Source organism: Pseudophryne corroboree, chromosome 2, assembly GCF_028390025.1.
Source record: "Pseudophryne corroboree isolate aPseCor3 chromosome 2, aPseCor3.hap2, whole genome shotgun sequence".
NCBI lineage: Eukaryota > Metazoa > Chordata > Amphibia > Anura > Myobatrachidae > Pseudophryne > Pseudophryne corroboree.
Genome location: NC_086445.1, coordinates 876,361,824 through 876,383,046, shown reverse-complemented (window position 1 = coordinate 876,383,046; position 21,223 = coordinate 876,361,824). Strand labels below are relative to the sequence as shown.

The 21,223-nt window shown below is 46.6% G+C and overlaps 1 protein-coding gene across 3 annotated transcripts in view; it reads left to right on the top strand.

Annotated features, from left to right (window-relative positions):
- EFCAB5 (EF-hand calcium binding domain 5) overlaps positions 1 to 21,223 on the top strand; it is a 154,390-nt gene that overhangs the window by 75,890 nt on the left and 57,277 nt on the right. For all 3 annotated transcript variants that reach the window (XM_063955958.1, XM_063955959.1, XM_063955960.1), the window contains exons 13-17: positions 11,303 to 11,589; positions 11,689 to 11,858; positions 13,656 to 13,884; positions 14,794 to 14,946; positions 15,950 to 16,056. In XM_063955958.1, the coding sequence (XP_063812028.1) occupies positions 11,303 to 11,589; positions 11,689 to 11,858; positions 13,656 to 13,884; positions 14,794 to 14,946; positions 15,950 to 16,056 (946 nt within the window). The remainder of the gene's footprint in view (positions 1 to 11,302; positions 11,590 to 11,688; positions 11,859 to 13,655; positions 13,885 to 14,793; positions 14,947 to 15,949; positions 16,057 to 21,223) is intronic.

The following is a 21,223-nucleotide window of genomic DNA, read 5'->3' as shown; positions in this document are numbered from 1 at the left end:
CACACGCTTATCAAAACAAGTGGCGTTACCGTCTCCAGATACGGCCGCCCTCAAGGAGCCAGCTGATAGGAGGCTGGAAAATATCCAAAAAAGTATATACACACATACTGGTGTTATACTGCGACCAGCGATCGCCTCAGCCTGGATGTGCAGCGCTGGGGTGGCTTGGTCGGATTCCCTGACTGAAAATATTGATACCCTTGATAGGGACAGTATTTTATTGACTTTTAAAGGATGCATTTCTATATATGCGAGATGCACAGAGGGATATTTGCACTCTGGCATCAAGAGTAAGTGCGATGTCCATGTCTGCCAGAAGATGTTTATGGACACGACAGTGGTCAGGTGATGCAGATTCCAAACGGCACATGGAAGTATTGCCGTATAAAGGGGAGGAGTTATTTGGGGTCGGTCCATCGGACCTGGTGGCCACGGCAACAGCTGGAAAATCCACCTTTTTTACCCCAAGTCACATCTCAGCAGAAAAAGACACCGTCTTTTCAGCCTCAGTCCTTTCGTCCCCATAAGGGCAAGCGGGCAAAAGGCCAGTCATATCTGCCCAGGGGTAGAGGAAAGGGAAGAAGACTGCAGCAGGCAGCCCCTTCCCAGGAACAGAAGCCCTCCACCGCTTCTGCCAAGTCCTCAGCATGACGCTGGGGCCGTACAAGCGGACTCAGGTGCGGTGGGGGGTCGTCTCAAGAGTTTCAGCACGCAGTGGGCTCACTCGCAAGTGGACCCCTGGATCCTACAAGTAGTATCCCAGGGGTACAGATTGGAAATTCGAGACGTCTCCCCCTCGCAGGTTCCTGAAGTCTGCTTTACCAACGTCTCCCTCCGACAGGGAGGCAGTATTGGAAACAATTCACAAGCTGTATTCCCAGCAGGTGATAATCAAAGTACCCCTCCTACAACAAGGAAAGGGGTATTATTCCACACTATTTGTGGTACTGAAGCCAGACGGCTCGGTGAGACCTATTCTAAATCTGAAATCTTTGAACACTTACATACAAAGGTTCAAATCAAGATGGAGTCACTCAGAGCAGTGATAGCGAACCAGGAAGAAGGGGACTATATGGTGTCCCTGGACATCAAGGATGCTTACCTCCATGTCCAAATTTGCCCTTCTCACCAAGGGTACCTCAGGTTCGTGGTACAGAACTGTCACTATCAGTTTCAGACGCTGCCGTTTGGATTGTCCACGGCACCCCGGGTCTTTACCAAGGTAATGGCCGAAATGATGATTCTTCTTCAAAGAAAAGGCGTCTTAATTATCCCTTACTTGGACGATCTCCTGATAAGGGCAAGGTCCAGAGAACAGTTGGAGGTCGGAGTAGCACTATCTCAAGTAGTTCTACGACAGCACGGGTGGATTCTAAATATTCCAAAATCGCAGCTGATTCCGACGACACGTCTGCTGTTCCTAGGGATGATTCTGGACACAGTCCAGAAAAAGGTGTTTCTCCCGGAGGAGAAAGCCAGGGAGTTATCCGAGCTAGTCAGAAACCTCCTAAAACCAGGCCAAGTGTCAGTGCATCAATGCACAAGAGTCCTGGGAAAAATGGTGGCTTCTTACGAAGCGATTCCATTCGGCAGATTTCACGCAATAATTTTTCAGTGGGATCTGCTGGACGAATGGTCCGGATCGCATCTTCAGATGCATCAGCGGATAATCCTGTCTCCAAGGACAAGGGTGTCTCTTCTGTGGTGGCTGCAGAGTGCTCATCTACTAGAGGGCAGCAGATTCGGCATTCAGGACTGGGTCCTGGTGACCACGGATGCCAGCCTGAGAGGCTGGGGAGCAGTCACACAGGGAAGAAATTTCCAAGGAGTGTGGTCAAGTCTGGAGACTTCTCTCCACATAAATATACTGGAGCTAAGGGCAATTTACAATGCTCTGAGCCTAGGAAGACCTCTGCTTCAAAGTCAACCGGTGCTGATCCAGTCGGACAACATCACGGCAGTCGCCCACGTAAACAGACAGGGCGGCACAAGAAGCAGGAGGGAAATGGCAGCAAGGATTCTTCGCGGGGCGAAAAATCATGTGATAACACTGTCAGCGGTGTTCATTCCGGGAGTGGACAACTGGGAAGCAGACTTCCTCAGCAGGCACGACCTCCACCCGGGAGAGTGGGGACTTCATCTGGAAGTCTTCCACATGATTGTGAACCGTTGGGAAAGACCAAAGGTGGACATGATGGCGTCCCGTCTAAACACAAAAAAATGGACAGGTATTGCGCCAGGTCAAGAGACCCTCAGGCAATAGCTGGGACGCTCTGGTAACACCGTGGGTGTACCAGTCGGTGTATGTTTTCCCTCCTCTGCCTCTCATACCCAAGGTACTGAGAATTATAAGACGGAGAGGAGTAAGAACTATACTCGTGGCTCCGGATTGGCCAAGAAGGACTTGGTACCCGGAACTTCAAGAGACACTAAGAAGGGACTTGCTTCAGCAAGGATCATGTCTGTTCCAAGACTTACCGCGGCTGCGTTTGACGGCATGGCGGTTGAACGCCGGATCCTAAGGGAAAAAGGCATTCCGGAAGAGGTCATCCCTACCCTGGTCAGAGCCAGGAAGGAGGTGACCGCACAACATTATCACCGCATTTGGCGAAAATATGTTGCATGGTGTGAGGCCAAGAAGGCCCCCACGGAGGAATTTCAACTCGGTCGATTCCTGCATTTCCTACAAACAGGAGTGTCTATGGGCCTCAAATTGGGGTCCATTAAGGTTCAAATTTCGGCCCTGTCGATTTTCTTCCAGAAAGAATTGGCTTCAGTTCCTGAAGTCCAGAAGTTTGTCAAGGGAGTACTGCATATACAACCCCCTTTTGTGCCTCCAGTGGCACTGTGGGATCTCAACGTAGTTCTGGGATTCCTCAAATCACATTGGTTTAAACCGCTCAAATCTGTGGATTTGAAATATCTCACATGGAAAGTGACCATGCTGTTGGCCCTGGCCTCGGCCAGGCGAGTGTCAGAATTGGCGGCTTTGTCTCACAAAAGCCCATATCTGATTGTCCATTCGGACAGGGCAGAGCTGCGGACTCATCCCCAGTTTCTCCCTAAGGTGGTGTCAGCGTTTCAACTGAACCAGCTTATTGTGGTACTTGCGGCTACTATGGACTTGGAGGACTCCAAGTTGCTAGATGTTGTCAGGGCCCTGAAAATATAGGTTTCCAGGACGGCTGGAGTCAGGAAAACTGATTTGCTGTTATCCTGTATACACCCAACAAACTGGGTGCTCTTGCTTCTAAGCAGACGATTGCTAGTTGGATGTGTAGTACAATTCAGCTTGCACATTCTGTGGCAGGCCTGCCACAGCCAAAATATGTAAATGCCCATTCCACAAGAAAGGTGGGCTCATCTTGGGCGGCTGCCCGAGGGGTCTCGGCTTTACAACTTTGCCGAGCTGCTACTTGGTCAGGGGCAAACACGTTTGCAAAATTCTACAAATTTGATACCCTGGCTGAGGAGGACCTGGAGTTCTCTCATTCGGTGCTGCAGAGTCATCCGCACTCTCCCGCCCGTTTGGGAGCTTTGGTATAATCCCCATGGTCCTTACGGAGTCCCCAGCATCCACTTAGGACGTCAGAGAAAATAAGAATTTACTTACCGATAATTCTATTTCTCGTAGTCCGTAGTGGATGCTGGGCGCCCATCCCAAGTGCGTATTGTCTGCAATACTTGTACATAGTTATTGTTACAAAAATCGGGTTATTATTGTTGTGAGCCATCTTTTCAGAGGCTCCGCTGTTATCATGCTGTTAACTGGGTTCAGATCACAGGTTGTACAGTGTGATTGGTGTGGCTGGTATGAGTCTTACCCGGGATTCAAAATCCTTCCTTATTGTGTACGCTCGTCCGGGCACAGTATCCTAACTGAGGCTTGGAGGGGGGTCATAGGGGGAGGAGCCAGTGCACACCACCTGATCCTAAAGCTTTTACTTTTGTGCCCTGTCTCCTGCGGAGCCGCTATTCCCCCATGGTCCTTACGGAGTCCCCAGCATCCACTACGGACTACGAGAAATAGAATTATCGGTAAGTAAATTCTTATTATATGCCCCCACAGTGCCATATACACATTATATGCCCCACAGTGCCAGATACACATTATATGCACGCACTTTGTCAGATACACATTATATGCCCCCACATTGTCAGAGTATTTTCTTGCCAAGATGAAATCATGAAAAGGGGATATTTATCAAAGCTTGGAGGGAGATAAAGTGCCAACCAATCAGCTTCTACCTGACATTTTACAGGCTGTGTTAAAAAAAAGTCCCTTAGTAGCTAATTGGATGGTACCGTAACTCTATCCACTTTATCTCTATCTCTGTACAACATTTGATAACTATCCCTTAAAGGGCCCCATTTAACTATAATGCTTATTACCAGCAGCATATTATGGTTGTGGATGTCCCCGTCCCCCTTAGCTACAGAGACAGATTTACATGCAATATATGAGCCAAAGCGTACATCTGGGCATTATACACAGGTGCAGCAGTATAATCTCCTGGAAATTTGGTGAGTTTTGATCAGGGATGTGCTGAAAAGATAGACAGGTGTGGCACAGCCTCACCTGCCATAGACTTTTTACTCCATAGCTTTGGCTATAAAAATGATTAGAATAATGCAAAGAAGATATTTAAAACAAATGATTTGTATTTTTCATATACTTTATACAGTCAAAACTCTGGCACAATCGTTAGCATGACAGGAAAGGTAACTGCCTCACCCCACCGCACGTCACTGAACCCCCCCCCCCCCCCCCCCCGTACGCTGCCAGCAACAGCTATTGTGGCAGGCTTTGCTGAATATTGCTAACGCCGTCTGATTGTGATACAGAGACAAACAGCAGTAAGTTGTATGAGGGAGGGGGGCCCAATATTGGTGTCTTGCTTGGGGCCCAATGAGGTCTGAGTCCGCCTCTGGCATTGGGGTAAAACGATTGAATCACCCCCTAATATACTTTAGAAGCATGATCTATAAAACATAACTGATTTATTCATGCTTTGACTCCATGTTGTGTACTCAGAGGGATGAAAGACCCCTGGGAAAACTTTCCACTTTGAATCAGAGCAGATGTTGTAAGAGGGGAGATGCAAGGAACAAATGTCTTGGCTCACCCCCCTGAGACATGCTGTAAGCTGCATAAGCTCTCGGTGGGTGCACGCGGGCTATATCCACTATGCAGATTTGACTGATATCACTGCAGCTGCAGCTATCTTGTAAAAAAAAAATGAATGAATGAAAAGTAAATAAAAGGTTGAACGATTATCTTGGCATAGGTAGCGCTGTGCCTTACTATTTTGGGCACTTCTAGAGGGATGTAGTTATGTGACTGGCTGATTCCAAGCAGCCTATAGGGAATATTGTGGAGGAGTATTTTTAGACTTGTGTCAGATTTCTTAGACTGATCAAACTCCTGCCTGAGCCAGTATACTCATGGTTTAAGATTCTCCAATAGGATGATGGAGAAAATAAGATTTTACTCACCGGTAAATCTATTTCTCGTAGTCCGTAGTGGATGCTGGGACTCCGTAAGGACCATGGGGAATAGCGGCTCCGCAGGAGACTGGGCACAACTAAAGAAAGCTTTAGGACTACCTGGTGTGCACTGGCTCCTCCCACTATGACCCTCCTCCAGACCTCAGTTAGGATACTGTGCCCGGAAGAGCTGACACAATAAGGAAGGATTTTGAATCCCGGGTAAGACTCATACCAGCCACACCAATCACACCGTATAACTTATGATACTATACCCAGTTAACAGTATGAAATATAACTGAGCCTCTCAACAGATGGCTCAACAATAACCCTTTAGTTAGGCAATAACTATATACAAGTATTGCAGACAATCCGCACTTGGGATGGGCGCCCAGCATCCACTACGGACTACGAGAAATAGATTTACCGGTGAGTAAAATCTTATTTTCTCTGACGTCCTAAGTGGATGCTGGGACTCCGTAAGGACCATGGGGATTATACCAAAGCTCCCAAACGGGCGGGAGAGTGCGGATGACTCTGCAGCACCGAATGAGCAAACTCTAGGTCCTCCTCAGCCAGGGTATCAAACTTGTAGACTCTTGCAAAAGTGTTTGAACCCGACCAAGTAACAGCTCGGCAAATTTGTAAAGCCGAGACCCCTCGGGCAGCCGCCCAAGAAGAGCCCACTTTCCTCGTGGAATGGGCTTTTACAGATTTAGGGTGCGGCAGTCCAGCCGCAGAATGTGCAAGTTGAATCGTGCTACAGATCCAGCGAGCAATAGTCTGCTTAGAAGCAGGAGCACCCAGCTTGTTGGGTGCATACAGGATAAATAGCGAGTCAGTTTTCCTGACTCCAGCCGTCCTGGAAACATATATTTTTCAGGGCCCTGACTACGTCCAGTAACTTGGAATCCTCCAAGTCCCAAGTAGCCGCAGGCACCACAATAGGTTGGTTCACATGAAAACTGATACCACCTTAGGAAGGAATTGGGAACGAGTCCTCAATTCCGCCCTATCCATATAAAAAAATTAGATAAGGGCTTTTGCATGATAAAGCCGCTAATTCTGATACACGCCTGGCCGACGCCAAGGCCAACAGCATGACCACTTTCCACGTGAGGTATTTTAGCTCCACGGATTTAAGTGGCTCAACCCAATGCGACTTCAGGAAATCCAACACCACGTTGAGATCCCACGGTGCCACTGGAGGCACCAACGGGGGCTGACTATGCAGCACTCCCTTAACAAAAGTCTGAACTTCAGGCAGTGAAGTCAGTTCCATTTTGGAAGAAAATCGATAGAGCCGAAATCTGGACCTTAATGGAACCCAATTTTAGGCCCATAGTCACCCCTGACTGTAGGAAGTGCAGAAATCGACCTAGCTGAAATTCCTCCGTTGGGGCCTTCCTGGCCTCATAGCACGCAACATATTTCCGCCATATGCGGTGATAATGGTTTGCGTTCACTTCTTTCCTAGCTTTAATTAGCGTAGGGATAACTTCCTCCGGAATGCCCTTTTCCTTCAGGATCCGGCGTTCAACCGCCATGCCGTCAAACGCAGCCGCGGTACGTCTTGGAACAGACAGGCCCCCTGCTGCAGCAGGTCCCGTCTGAGCGGCAGAGGCCATGGGTCCTCTGAGATCATTTCTTGGAGTTCTGGGTACCAAGCTCTTCTTGGCCAATCCGGAACAATGAGTATAGTTCTTACTCCTCTCCTTCTTATTATTCTCAGTACCCTGGGTATGAGAGGCAGAGAAGGGAACACATACACCGACTGGTACACCCACGGTGTTACCAGAGCGTCCACAGCTATCACCTGAGGGTCCCTTGACCTGGCGCAATATCTTTGTAGCTTTTTGTTGAGGCGGGACGCCATCATGTCCACCTGTGGCCTTTCCCAACGGTGTACAATCATTTGGAAGACTTCTGGATGAAGTCCCCACTGTCCCGGGTGCAGGTCGTGTCTGCTGAGAAAGTCTGCTTCCCAGTTGTCCACTCCGGGAATGAACACTGCTGACAGTGCTAACACATGATTTTCCACCCATCGGAGAATCCTTGTGGCTTCTGCCATCGCCATCCTGCTTCTTGTGCCGCCCTGTCGGTTTTACATGAGCGACCGCCGTGATGTTGTCTGACTGGATCAGCACCGGCCGGTGTTGAAGCAGGGGCTAGCCTGACTTAGGGCATTGTAAATGGCCCTTAGTTCCAGAATATTTATGTGTAGGGAAGTCTCCTGACTTTTCCATAGTCCTTGGAAGTTTCTTCCCTGTGTGACTGCCCCCCAGCCTCGAAGGCTGGCATCCGTGGTCACCAGGACCCAGTCCTGTATGCCGAATCTGCGGCCCCCTAGAAGATGAGCACTCTGCAGCCACCACAACAGCGACACCCTGGCCCTTGGAGACAGGGTTATCCGCCGATGCATCTGAAGATGCGACCCGGACCACTTGTCCAACAGATCCCACTGGAAGATCCTTGCATGGGACCTGGCGAATGGAATTTCTTCGTAAGAAGCTACCATCTTTCCCAGGGCTCGCGTGCATTGATGCACCGACACCTGTATTTGTATTAGGAGGTCTCTGTCTAGAGACGACAACTCCTTGGACTTCTCTTCCGGGAGAAACCCTTTTTTCCTGTTCTGTGTCCAGAACCATACCCAGGAACAGTAGACGCGTCGTAGGAACCAGCTGCGACTTTGGAATATTCAGAATCCAGCCGTGCTGTTGTAGCACTTCCCGAGATAGTGCTACTCTGATGAACAACTGCTCCCTGGACCTCGCCTTTATAAGGAGATCGTCCAAGTACGGGATAATTATTTCGGCCATTACCTTGGTAAATACCCTCGGTGCCGGGCACAGACCAACGGCAACGTCTGGAATTGGTAATGACAATCCTGTACCACAATTTTGAGGTACTCCTGGTGAAGAGGGTAAATAGGGACATGCAGGTAAGCATCCTTGATGTCCAGTGATACCATGAAATTCTCCAGGCTTGCAATAATCGCCCTGAGCGATTCCATTTTAAACTTGAACCTTCGTATATAAGTGTTCAAGGATTTCAATTTTAGAATGGGTCTCACCGAACCGTCTGGTTTCGGTACCACAACATTCTGGAATAGTAACCCCGGCCTTGTTGAAGGAGGGGTACCTTGATTTCACCTGCTGGAAGTACAGCTTGTGAATTGCCGCCAGTACTACCTCCCTTTCTCCGAGGGCAGCAGGCAAGGCAGATGTGAGGTAACGGCGAGGGGGAGTCGCCTCGAACTCCAGCCTGTATCCCTGTGATACTACTTGCAGAACCTAGGGATCCACCTGTGGGCAAGCCCACTGGTCCCTGAAGTTCCCGAGACGCGCCCCCACCGCACCTGTCTACACCTGTGGAGCCCCAGCGTCATGCGGTGGACTCAGAGGAAGCGGGGGAAGATTTTTGATCCTGGGAACTGGCTGTCTGGTGCAGCTTTTTCCTTCTTCCCTTGTCTCTGTGCAGAAAGGAAGCGCCTTTGACCCGCTTGCTTTTCTGAAGCCGAAAGGACTGTACCTGAAAACACGGTGCTTTCTTAGGCTGTGAGGAAACCTGAGGTAAAAAATTTTCTTCCCAGCTGTTGCTGTGGATACGAGGTCCCAGAGACCATCCCCAAACAATTCCTCACCCTTATAAGGCAGAATCTCCATGTGCCTTTTAAAGGCAGCATCACCTGTCCACTGCCGGGTCTCTAATACCCTCCTGGCAGAATGGACATTGCATTAATTCTGGATGCCAGCCGGCAAATATCCCTCTGTGCATCCTTCATATATAAGACGACGTCTTTAATATGCTCTATGTTAGCAAAATATTATCCCTGTCTAGGGTATTAATATTATCTGACAGGGTATCAGACCACGCTGCAGCAGCACTATTTATGCTGAGGCAAATGCAGGTCTCAGTATAGTACCTGAGTGTGTATATACAGACTTCAGGATAGCCTCCTGCTTTTTATCAGCAGGCTCCTTCAAAGTGGCCGTATCCCCAGACGGCAGTGCCACCTTTTTTGACAAACGTGTGAGCGCCTTATCCACCCTAGGGGATATCTCCCAACGTGACCTATCCTCTGGCGGGAAAGGGTACGCCAGCAGTAACTTTTTAGAAATTACCAGTTTCTTATCGGGGGAACCCACGCTTCTTTACACACTTCATTCACTCATCTGATGGGGGAACAAAACACTGGCTGCTTTTTCTCCCCAAACATAAAACCCCTTTTATGTGGTACTTGGGTTAATGTCAGAAATGTGTAACACATTTTTCATTGCCGAGATCATGCAACGGATGTTCCTAGTGGATTGTGTATATGTCTCAACCTCGTCGACACTGGAGTCAGACTCCGTGTCGACATCTGTGTCTGCCATCTGAGGTAACGGGCGTTTTTTGAGCCCCTGATGGCCTTTGAGACGCCTGGGCAGGCGCGGGCTGAGAAGCCGGCTGTCCCACAGCTGTTACGTCATCCAGCCTTTTATGTAAGGAGTTCACATTGTCGGTTAATACCTTCCACCTATCCATCCACTCTGGTGTCGGCCCCACAGGGGGCGACATCCCATTTATCGGCCTCTGCTCCGCCTCCACGTAACCTTCCTCATCCAACATGTCGACACAGCCGTACCGACACACAGCACACACACAGGGAATGCTCTGACTGAGGACAGGACCCCACAAAGTCCTTTGGGGAGACAGAGAGAGAGTATGCCAGCACACACCAGAGCGCTATATAATGCAGGGATTAACACTATAACTGAGTGATTTTTTCCCCCAATAGCTGCTTGTATACACATATTTCGCCTAAATTTAGTGCCCCCCCTCTCTTTTTAACCCTTTGAGCCTGAAAACTACAGGGGAGAGCCTGGGGAGCTGTCTTCCAGCTGCACTGTGAAGAAAAAATGGCGCCAGTGTGCTGAGGGAGATAGCCCCGCCCCTTTTTCGGCGGACTTTTCTCCCGCTTTTTTCATGGATTCTGGCAGGGGTAATTTATCACATATATAGCCCTGGGACTATATATTGTGATGATTTGCCAGCCAAGGTGTTTATATTGCCCTCAGGGCGCCCCCCCCCCAGCGCCCTGCACCCATCAGTGACCGGAGTGTGAGGTGTGCATGAGGAGCAATGGCGCACAGCTGCAGTGCTGTGCGCTACCTTGTTGAAGACAGAAGTCTTCTGCCGACGATTTTCCGGAACACTTCTTGCTTCGGGCTCTGTAAGGGGGCCGGCGGCGCGGCTCCGGGACCGAACATCAAGGTCGGGTCCTGTGGTCGATCCCTCTGGAGCTAATGGTGTCCAGTAGCCTAAGAAGCCCAAGCTACCACCAGTTAGGCAGGTTCGCTTCTTCTCCCCTTAGTCCCTCGCTGCAGTGAGTCTGTTGCCAGCAGATCTCACTGTAAAATAAAAAACCTAAAATATACTTTCTTTCTAGGAGCTCAGGAGAGCCCCTAGTGTGCATTCAGCTCAGCCGGGCACAAGATTCTAACTGAGGTCTGGAGGAGGGTCATAGTGGGAGGAGCCAGTGCACACCAGGTAGTCCTAAAGCTTTCTTTAGTTGTGCCCAGTCTCCTGCGGAGCCGCTATTCCCCATGGTCCTTACGGAGTCCCAGCATCCACTTAGGACGTCAGAGAAATTATAGTTCATCCAATCAGTTGTGAGCAGAGACATTTAAATCACTCCTTACTTGCCCTTGCTGACTAAACTATATACCCAATACCACTCGCTTGCTAGGATGAATTTAGCCATAAATACAGAGCCACTGTCCACACTTTCTAATATTTTTTTCAAACAATACGTATTTGTTTTGTACAGGAAGAGAGACTCTAACATCTTCACAATCTCAGCGAGGGTCAAGGAAGCTCTCAGTGTGTGAGTTCAGTAGCTATATCTTGGGTGTGATCCGAGAGCTGCCAGGACTAGAAAAAGAGGTGTTTGAAAATTTGGTGGAATTTTTGACTTCCAGTGTAGAGCGTACACAGGCGGAAAAGCTGCGAGGATCTTCCCGAAGGAAGTGGCTTCAACAAATTCAGACAGTTGCTGAAACTAGTGGAGGAAGCCTTGAGTCTGTCTACAAATCTTTGTTCCAAGTGCTTTACAAGGTACAGCGACAATATGTCAGAATGCACTTGTCAGCAGCAATTCATATTTATTACATACAACATAGATACAGATGTCACATTTTTCATTTATGCTTAAAGGATGCAGAGGCTCATGGAAATAACAAAAAGATCAGTGCCAACATTGCCCTTCTGGAGCAGAGTTCAGAAGGAGAACGGTGGACAGAGGTTCTACGTTATGTTGCGTGTACTTCAGAGGATGCCATATATTTACTAAACAAGACACTGAACAGAGACATGAAGGGTGTGAGGTAAGAACATAACCAATTTCCCTCATTATAACCACGTTTCATACTTTGTTATCTTGCTTTGCCAATCATGTCCCAAAAATACATAATCCAAAACATGTCAGTGTCTACACTACCCCCTCCATCCTATTCAATCTCTCTTATATAACTACTGATCAGGTCAACTTGCACCTAAGACACATCTTCAACCTTTCTCTCTCCTCCAGCATCTCCAACTTCTTCCATTCAGCATGATCTTATCTCACACATCTTCATAAAATATTTCTCTTGTCCCTGCCTTTCTCTCCTTCAACTGCCTACAGCCTTTGCTCCTGTCCACCTACAAACTACTTGAGTTTATAATTGCCTTTCAAACTTTCTGTACCCTTACTCTCTCCTTTACACCCTACAGTCGGATTTCCATCCGCTTCTCTCCACCTAGACTGTCCTGACTAAAGTGATCAACAGTGTTCTCTGTTCTAAGTCTAAAGGTCAATTCTGCGTTCTCATCCTCCTCGACCTCTCCACATGTTTTGACACCATCAATCACCTTTTCCTCATGTACATTCCATTGGGGTTCATAACACTATTCTCTCCTCATCCACTCCTCGATGGTCCCATCTCTATCTTTAATTTGCTCATCCTCCTCTGCCCTATACTCTTTTCACTCTACACCTTCTCCTTAGTGTATATGATAAGCTCTGTCAGACTGCGGTATCACCAATATAGTGATGGCATCCAAATATAATTGTCCTCTAAAGATCTCTCCTCTTTCATCACAAGTCCAGGTGTCTCTGCCATCTCCTCAGAGATGTCCCACACTACATAAAACGTAACATGGCCAAATCTGATCTCATCTTGTTGCCTCCTCTACCCCAACATTTACCTCACAATAGACAACTCTATACTCTCACCTGTTCCCCAAGTAATACTTTGTGTCATCCTTGACGTTATCCTCTCTTTCACCCCTCATATGAGGCCAGTCTTTCCTCTAAAGCTGTTGCTTTACTTTTCATAACATTGCCAGGATACAACACATTCTCAACTTAAATGCAATCAAAACATTCATCCACTCTCTGAATACTGTATCATCCACCTCAATTACTGTAACCTCCCTTTGTCTGGCATTCCTCTAAATCGACTTTCCACACTTTTATACGTTTTCAACATCTTGGCAAGATTGACTTTCTTTTTCTACTTTATGTCACACCTGCATCAGTTTCAGCCTCATTGGTCACCAATAGAATGTAAGCTGGAGCATTTACATTTCCATCTCATCTACATGTTGCATCTTTGTATATGCTTCTTGTGTGGGTATCAACATTCAGAATGTCGACAGGTACTGAATGTCAATAGTCAGAATGTTAACATGAACTTTCAATTTTAAAAGCATTAACTTTTTGCACTTACTGTACGTTTTATTATGTTAATGGGGTCACCAATATAGATTCAACTGTTGTATCACTGGAAGCAATCTCATGTTGTTTGGTTTCTGCCCCGGAAGGTTCTCCCGGCAGCCATGTTGGTAATGGAGTCTGAGAGTAAAGTCATGTTTTCAGCAGCTCCGTTGTCCAATTGGCTCCACACAAATGTACAAACAAATGTCTTTATAAGTCTTAAATGTATGTGTTTATCTGACTCTGTTTTATGCAATATATATATATATATATATATATATATATAAAATATAATTTATTTATTTTTTAAAGCTAATTAGGTAGCATTGTGTAAATGTATGTTTATCTATAATAACTAATAATTGTTTTAAATTTGAGTAATTTACCAGCTTAATGTACTGTATTTAATACTCGCACGTCTCAGCTTTGCAGCAGTGGACACTGGGGCCCCACAACATGTTCCTCGAGTTCAGTATCACGGAAACATTCAGTTCTGGAATACAGAGCGCCCTGAAGGCGACAGGAAAGGATCCCTCATTGTGCTGCCACTGATAGATGTGAACCAGCAGATCTTTGGTACCCTCAGCATTGACACTATGAGAGAACCTCGTGACAGGAATATTTTCCTTGCTCATGAGATCAACTTTTACCAGGTGTGTATGTCCAATGGCCGCATAGCCAGGGCTCTGACGGGCCCTGATACTGGGTGTATGAACAAATTCAGAGGTGTGACCACACCCCCTCCCCAAACAATGTACAGAGGAGACGTGTTACAGGTGGAGGGCAATCGCTGATCCGGGCCCCCAGCAGCCCCTCCAACCGGCCTAGGCCCGGGTAAGTAGCACCTGCTCTCCTTCTCAATGCCCCTGTTGACAGCTGGTCAGAACACAAGGTATCAATTTGGGTGTGGTCAAATATGTCGACACCAGGACGAGATGTTGACATTTCACATTCACTTTCACAATGTTGACAGGCGACATGTCAAGCTTGCGGAGTTCCGTTCTGGAGTTGTATGCCTGATCCTACCCCTAGCCATACTCCTAAAATTTTCCAAAAATTCTGAATGTTGACGTGAGGACCATGTAGTCATTCTCGTGGCAACAAGCCCCTCAGCTTCATTTTATTACATGCACCATGCCTTACAATATAATTATTTAACAATAAATGGAAAAAATATCACTGTAAGCCCGTAGATACTAGACCATGAGTTACTGTTCCATATGCAGCTGTTATTTTGGAAGCACAGTGGCACAGTGGTTATCATTGCTGCCTCACAGCAAGAATAATACTAATAATATTATTTGCTTAAATAGGGTTGAAATGGTCAACCTCAATGATGACATTGCTGAATTTGTGCCCAATTTAACATAGAATCAGCGAGGAACTGTTATTACACACATTGCAGAACATAGAAGTAACATTCTGCATACATTTAGGTTTTAATTTTAGTGATACATGGCTTGAAAGTAATTACAGATATTTATGAAAATGTGGATGTATTATTTTATTGTATGATCCCAGTTTTTTTTAAGGTTTGAAATAATTTGTGGGTATGTTTTTAGGGGGTCACAAATATCTTTAGTTCCGCATATCACCATGTCCAGAGGCAGAGACATATTGTACAGTTGGTGAGCAGTGCACTTGCCTGGATCTACAGCCGTGCTCCCAACATCCGGATTATCAACACCTACCTAATGGAGCCCTGTGCAGACAAGGTACCAGTATGCAGGCAAACTTTCCTTCCTATATGTAATAATAACAATATTGTGATTTCTGTGTGTGTTATCGTAAACACAGTGCTGTGTTATGGCCGTGGGACTGTAGTGGGCATGGCACAAGGCTACATGTACATGGTTGGGACTGTTCTTGGCATAGTCAGTTATCTGAGCACTGGATGTAAGTGGTGGCCAGGCCATGTGACTGTGATGGGCTGGGCACAAGGCTGTATTTGGTTCACAGTGAATGGTTGTATACATAGGGCAGTTATGTTGTGCATGGCTTTTATATGTGCTGTGTATAGGACGTCATTGGTCATCAGGTTGCTTATGCTGTGTACTAAATATTCTACTGTTTATGTTGCATACAGGCTATATTTGATAGGCACGAGGCTCTTGTGCTGATCAGATGGGCAAAGCTCTGTATGCAGCTGACATGAATGGGTATTTTCTTTTGGCCATTGTTCTGCTGCACCCACTGTTAGCTGTGTTACCCTATAATGTGCATTTATATTAAACAGCCCATAGTGGTAAGTGTGAGTTTATTCAGCATGGCACAGCAGGCTAGGTTTAGCCACTCCTACCTTACACCACAGATATTTATGTTTAACCAAACCCTGCTTTGTAATCTGGACTTCCAGCATGTAGTCCTACATGTGGAAAAAGTTTGCCTGCACTTGCCGCCACTGGTTTCCTTGGTATCAAGCAGGTAGTCGAGTGGTACTTACCTAACAGGCAGGCTAAGCACATGCCTACATAAATGCGTAGTCAGAAAATAACATTTATTTCACATTTACTTATTTATTTTCGCTACTTCCACATTCCCCCAATAATATGACTGTAAAACGAGTAGCGTGAGCATGTGGGGGGAACAATTTCACATTTTTAGTGTATTACTGATACAGACAGACACTGTATACAGCACTGATGTGTTCCCTACTTAGCAGAAATTGCTGTGACTTTGTGGCTATATATGTATTATGTGTATTTGTTTCATCTTTAGGCGCAGGGATATGTCTTCCGGAACATGATGCACACAGATAATAACACAGGCGTGTGTGATATCTACAGCTCTCCGGCCACACTGCACCGTCGGGATAATCTGTTCAGGTTAGTGGCTTTAGGAGCAGTTGTTGTTTCAGAACTGAGGAATTTATGGAACCACCAGGATGCCACCAGTGTTATCTGAAGTGATCTATTCATGAGGCAGTGAAAAAAGAGTGGAGGAGTGAGCCAGTGGAGAAGTTGCCCGTGTCAACCAATCAGTGTTTACGTAACATAAAGTGCCTTCTATAAAATTTTACGGAGCAGCTGATTAATTGCCATGGGCAACTACTCCACTGGCTCACTTCTCCACACTTTTTACTGCTTCATGAATAGACCCCTAAATACCTTCTCAAGTCAATTAATTAATGTTAAATAAAATTTTACTTAGTTTTAGAACACACTGGGAGAACGATGTAGGATGTTTGTCACTCCCCCATTGTCTAAAGGGCCCCATACACTAGACCGATAATGCCCGATTTCAGCCCAATTCGGCCATTCGGCCCTATATATTGGGTGAAATCAGGCAATTTCTGTGTGTTTTTCCCCTGATCTGATCCGATGCGCGTTCCCGTGTGCATCGGATCGGATCCCCCTAGTTCCGACATATCACAAGTGCTGCACTCGTCATATGTCGGATCCCGCAGTAAATGGATTGGGAAAGATACAAAAAAACTGCATACGATATATCTAATACTATCCTGCCAACGGGGAGGCTGCCGGGAGGTTGGAGGAAATCTTATATGACATGACGGACCGTCATGTCGTATAAGTGTATGGGGCCCTTAAGTTTAAAAACAGACAGGAAAACAAGTTGAAACCGGCAAATGTTAATAATTGTTTTTACAAAAGGAAATATTGTAGCGCTACACAATGTACATTCTAGGACAGACAGGTAATTGTACTGCGCTCAGTCCTATGTTCATCTGTAGATGATGAAAGTTTATATATGGATAGTGTTCTGTGTAGTTGATAAGGGTAGTAGTAATAAACGATAACTGAAAAGGAAATTTTGTGTCTGTGTGTACCGTTTGCCTTGTGAGTTTAATGAACAACAGACCTGAAAGAAGAAATTAATAGGATTTTATTCTAATCATAAACTGACCTCCGTTATGGTGCGTTTTAGTACCAGAAAAAAAAAATGAAAATGAAAACATAAAAATAAAAATAATAATAATAAATGATAAATATTAATGCAAATTTCTAAAATGAAAAAACAAAGATAAATCAAGAATAAAAAACAGGTCAAAAATAGAAAAAAACAGAAAAAAAAACAATAGTGCTTGAGCAAATGCTCACAGTCCGGAATGATGGGGTAGTGTGGATTTTCAAAAAAAGGTCTATTAAACGTTGGTATCCAAAGTTCAGATGCAGTTCATACAATTTGCGGCGTCCCGCATAAATTTTCTCAGAGCGCTCGAGGGAGTGGATGATATCAGGGTACGTGATAGTATATGAGGTTAGTGCAGTGCTGGATATTGTGAGCTGGCAAGGAGTGGATGAGTTAAAGCTCCGGGCTAGTTCGTCCACCTCTCCCCTGGTCCCGAGAGTCGCGCCCGTGTTCAGGCGTTCCCCTGGTACCTGATCGGTTCGAGGGACGAACAGTGCCTAGGGTTTGGGTGATCACGACCAGCGCTCTCCGGAGCGTCTGCTCGTGAAATCCCTCACCGCGTACGGAGACTCACCTGCTGCCGCTTCCTGCCGTCCACCGTGTCTCTGCACTGGCTCCCGTCCTCCTTTACAGCGTCCTCCTGGTTGTTAGGTGACGTCCTGTTACTTTCGTTCTTCGGGGTCACGTGACCGGGATGTCCCGTCTTCCGCTCGTGGCTCTCTGTTAAATGTAGGTCCTGTTTAGCAGGGTGTATTAGTGGCTCCAACGCGTTTCAACCCCATAGGGGTCTTCCTCTGGGAGAAGTTTGGCGGAAGACGGGACATCCCGGTCACGTGACCCCGAAGAACGAAAGTAACAGGACGTCACCTAACAACCAGGAGGACGCTGTAAAGGAGGACGGGAGCCAGTGCAGAGACACGGTGGACGGCAGGAAGCGGCAGCAGGTGAGTCTCCGTACGCGGTGAGGGATTTCACGAGCAGACGCTCCGGAGAGCGCTGGTCGTGATCACCCAAACCCTAGGCACTGTTCGTCCCTCGAACCGATCAGGTACCAGGGGAACGCCTGAACACGGGCGCGACTCTCGGGACCAGGGGAGAGGTGGACGAACTAGCCCGGAGCTTTAACTCATCCACTCCTTGCCAGCTCACAATATCCAGCACTGCACTAACCTCATATACTATCACGTACCCTGATATCATCCACTCCCTCGAGCGCTCTGAGAAAATTTATGCGGGACGCCGCAAATTGTATGAACTGCATCTGAACTTTGGATACCAACGTTTAATAGACCTTTTTTTGAAAATCCACACTACCCCATCATTCCGGACTGTGAGCATTTGCTCAAGCACTATTGTTTTTTTTCTATTTTTTTCTATTTTTGACCTGTTTTTTATTCTTGATTTATCTTTGTTTTTTCATTTTAGAAATTTGCATTAATATTTATCATTTATTATTATTATTATTATTTTTATTTTTATGTTTTCATTTTCATTTTTTTTTTCTGGTACTAAAACGCACCATAACGGAGGTCAGTTTATGATTAGAATAAAATCCTATTAATTTCTTCTTTCAGGTCTGTTGTTCATTAAACTCACAAGGCAAACGGTACACACAGACACAAAATTTCCTTTTCAGTTATCGTTTATTACTACTACCCTTATCAACTACACAGACACTATCCATATATAAACTTTCATCATCTACAGATGAACATAGGACTGAGCGCAGTACAATTACCTGTCTATAGATTTACGTACGTAGGTGGTCACCTATTTAGTACGGCAGCTTGTCCGAAGCAGAGAGGACTCGGTGCGCAGATAAAAACCCCCCAATTTTTGAGAATACATTCTAGGACAGGCCTGGTCAACCCGTGGCTCTCCAGCTGTTGTAAAACTACAAGTCCCATAATGCCTTGACACAGTTTTGCTATTAGGGAATGCTAAAACTGTGTCAGAGCATGCTGGGATTTGCAGTTTCACAACATCCGGAGAGCCAAAGGTTGGACAGGCTTGCTCTAGGATAATAAATAGGATGATTCAGGCTCACACGCTCCTGCGGCACCTTTAGCATCCATTGCTTTAGTCGAACCTGTGACATTGTACTGATGTTAGTATCAGCCATTCCCCCGGTGTACAGCTGTGCAAGTACTAGGACGCCCACTTGTTGCATTTTTGCATGCAACCATTGGACTATCGATACTTCCACCAGCTCCATGCTAGGTGCAGATTCTCCATCAGAGTAAAGGGCCCCATACACTTACATGACATGTCCGTATTATATGTCGCAGGTGATCACCCCGGCAGCCTCCCGGGGGGCAGGATCGCCCAGGATACAGCCATGCCTGCGGGGTCGGACATGATTGAATGTGCAGCACATTCAATCTGGAGGATCCGATCTGATGCTCACGGGAACGCGCATCGGATCGGATCGGATACACCTCCAAAATGCCCGATTTCATCCGATATATCGGGTCGAATGCGCGAAAATCGGATGAAATCGGGCATTATCGTCCTAGTGTACGGGGCCCTTAAGGCCCCCAATGTGAGTGATTAAGGGTCTGTTTACTAAGCCTTGGAGAGAGATAAAGTTGACGGGAAAAAGTAGCAGCCAATCAGCTCCTAACTGTTATGTTACAGGCTAGGTTTGAAAAATAACAGTTAGGAGCTGATTGGCAGTTACTTTATCTCTCTGCAAAGCTTAGTAAATAGACCCCAAAAGCGCCTTACTTCATAAACAGCTATGTGATACGCCCAGGACCAGGGATGTAGCAGGAACTTTGTGGGCCCCATAGCAACATTTTGAAGGGACCCCTGAATCAGGCCCATAGTTTGATGGGAAATTAGAAACAAATATTTAACCTTAAATATCATGAACAGCTTTGTATAGTCCAGCCTTGTAATGAGATTCTATGACATTGTTACATGGAAACATTCCGGGAAAGCGAATACAGTATTTTGGAGTAATCTTAGTTGTCATTTGATAGGCAAAGATAATATGGACACATTAAAAGAATGTGCAACATGATAGAAAAATTACAAGGAAATAAGAAAATTCCAGGTTATACATCTCTTGATCTCATCAACTTTGCTAGTAACTAGATCATGTGACAATGCCCTATATATAGTTATATTGTGACAGGTGTGCATTACTGCAATTCAGTTCTCATATCTGCAGCAGCTTCTTGTGGACAGTCATGGTTACTGCAGGCTGTAAAACAATAAATAGTGTAACATTTATAAATCACTTCTTAGGACGACCTGTATTCTTAAAAATGAAAATATGTTTGTACAGTGTTATTGAAGACAGAAGGAGAACCAGACATAATTTGGAAAATCATAGGCGTGCGCATGGGGGTGCCTGGTGTACACAGGCATACCCTAATGTCCGGCACCCCCGGCCCCCACATGCCCCCCTGCTGCAGCACAGTGGTGATCGCAGCAGCCCGCGGGTGTGTGATCAGACACCGCCGAGCCCAGCCTGTTGCTCATTCCAGTCACTGTGTCTCCCCCCCACCCCGCTGCGCCCGCCACCCCAACTGACGATGTGCTGTCACACACTGTGTATACTGTAATGGCCAGTGGCCGCACGTGGGGACTTATACCCCTTTCACACTGACAAATATTTCCCGGGTTATTGCACATGAACGCGCATCAATCCTGGAATTTGCTCAGTGTGAAAGTGTCCTGAAAGTATAATCCGGGTCGAGCGTCCCGGCATTCCATCCCAGGTCGAGCGACCCGGCACCCGTTCTCTGCATAGGAGGAGGCGGTGCTTGGAGATGATCATCTCCAAGCACAGCCTCCGGTAGTGTCAGCTGTGACGTCACCAACCCGGCAATATGCCGGGTGGGGCCGCAAGTCTGAAAGGGGTCTCAAGCCGGGTCGCACCTGAGAAGCACCTGTGTACACATTCCTGGGTGCGCAGTGCCGTAACTAGACATTTTAGCGCTGTGTGCAAGATAGGGCATTGGCGCCCCCCCCTCTATGTAAAAAAGAGGGGCAGTGCGCGCCGTAGGCGCGCGCAAAAAATATAGGGGCGTGGCTTCATGGGGAAGGGGTGTGGCAACAAAATAATACCAATTCACATTACATATTATAGTAGTCTCCATTATTCAAATTACG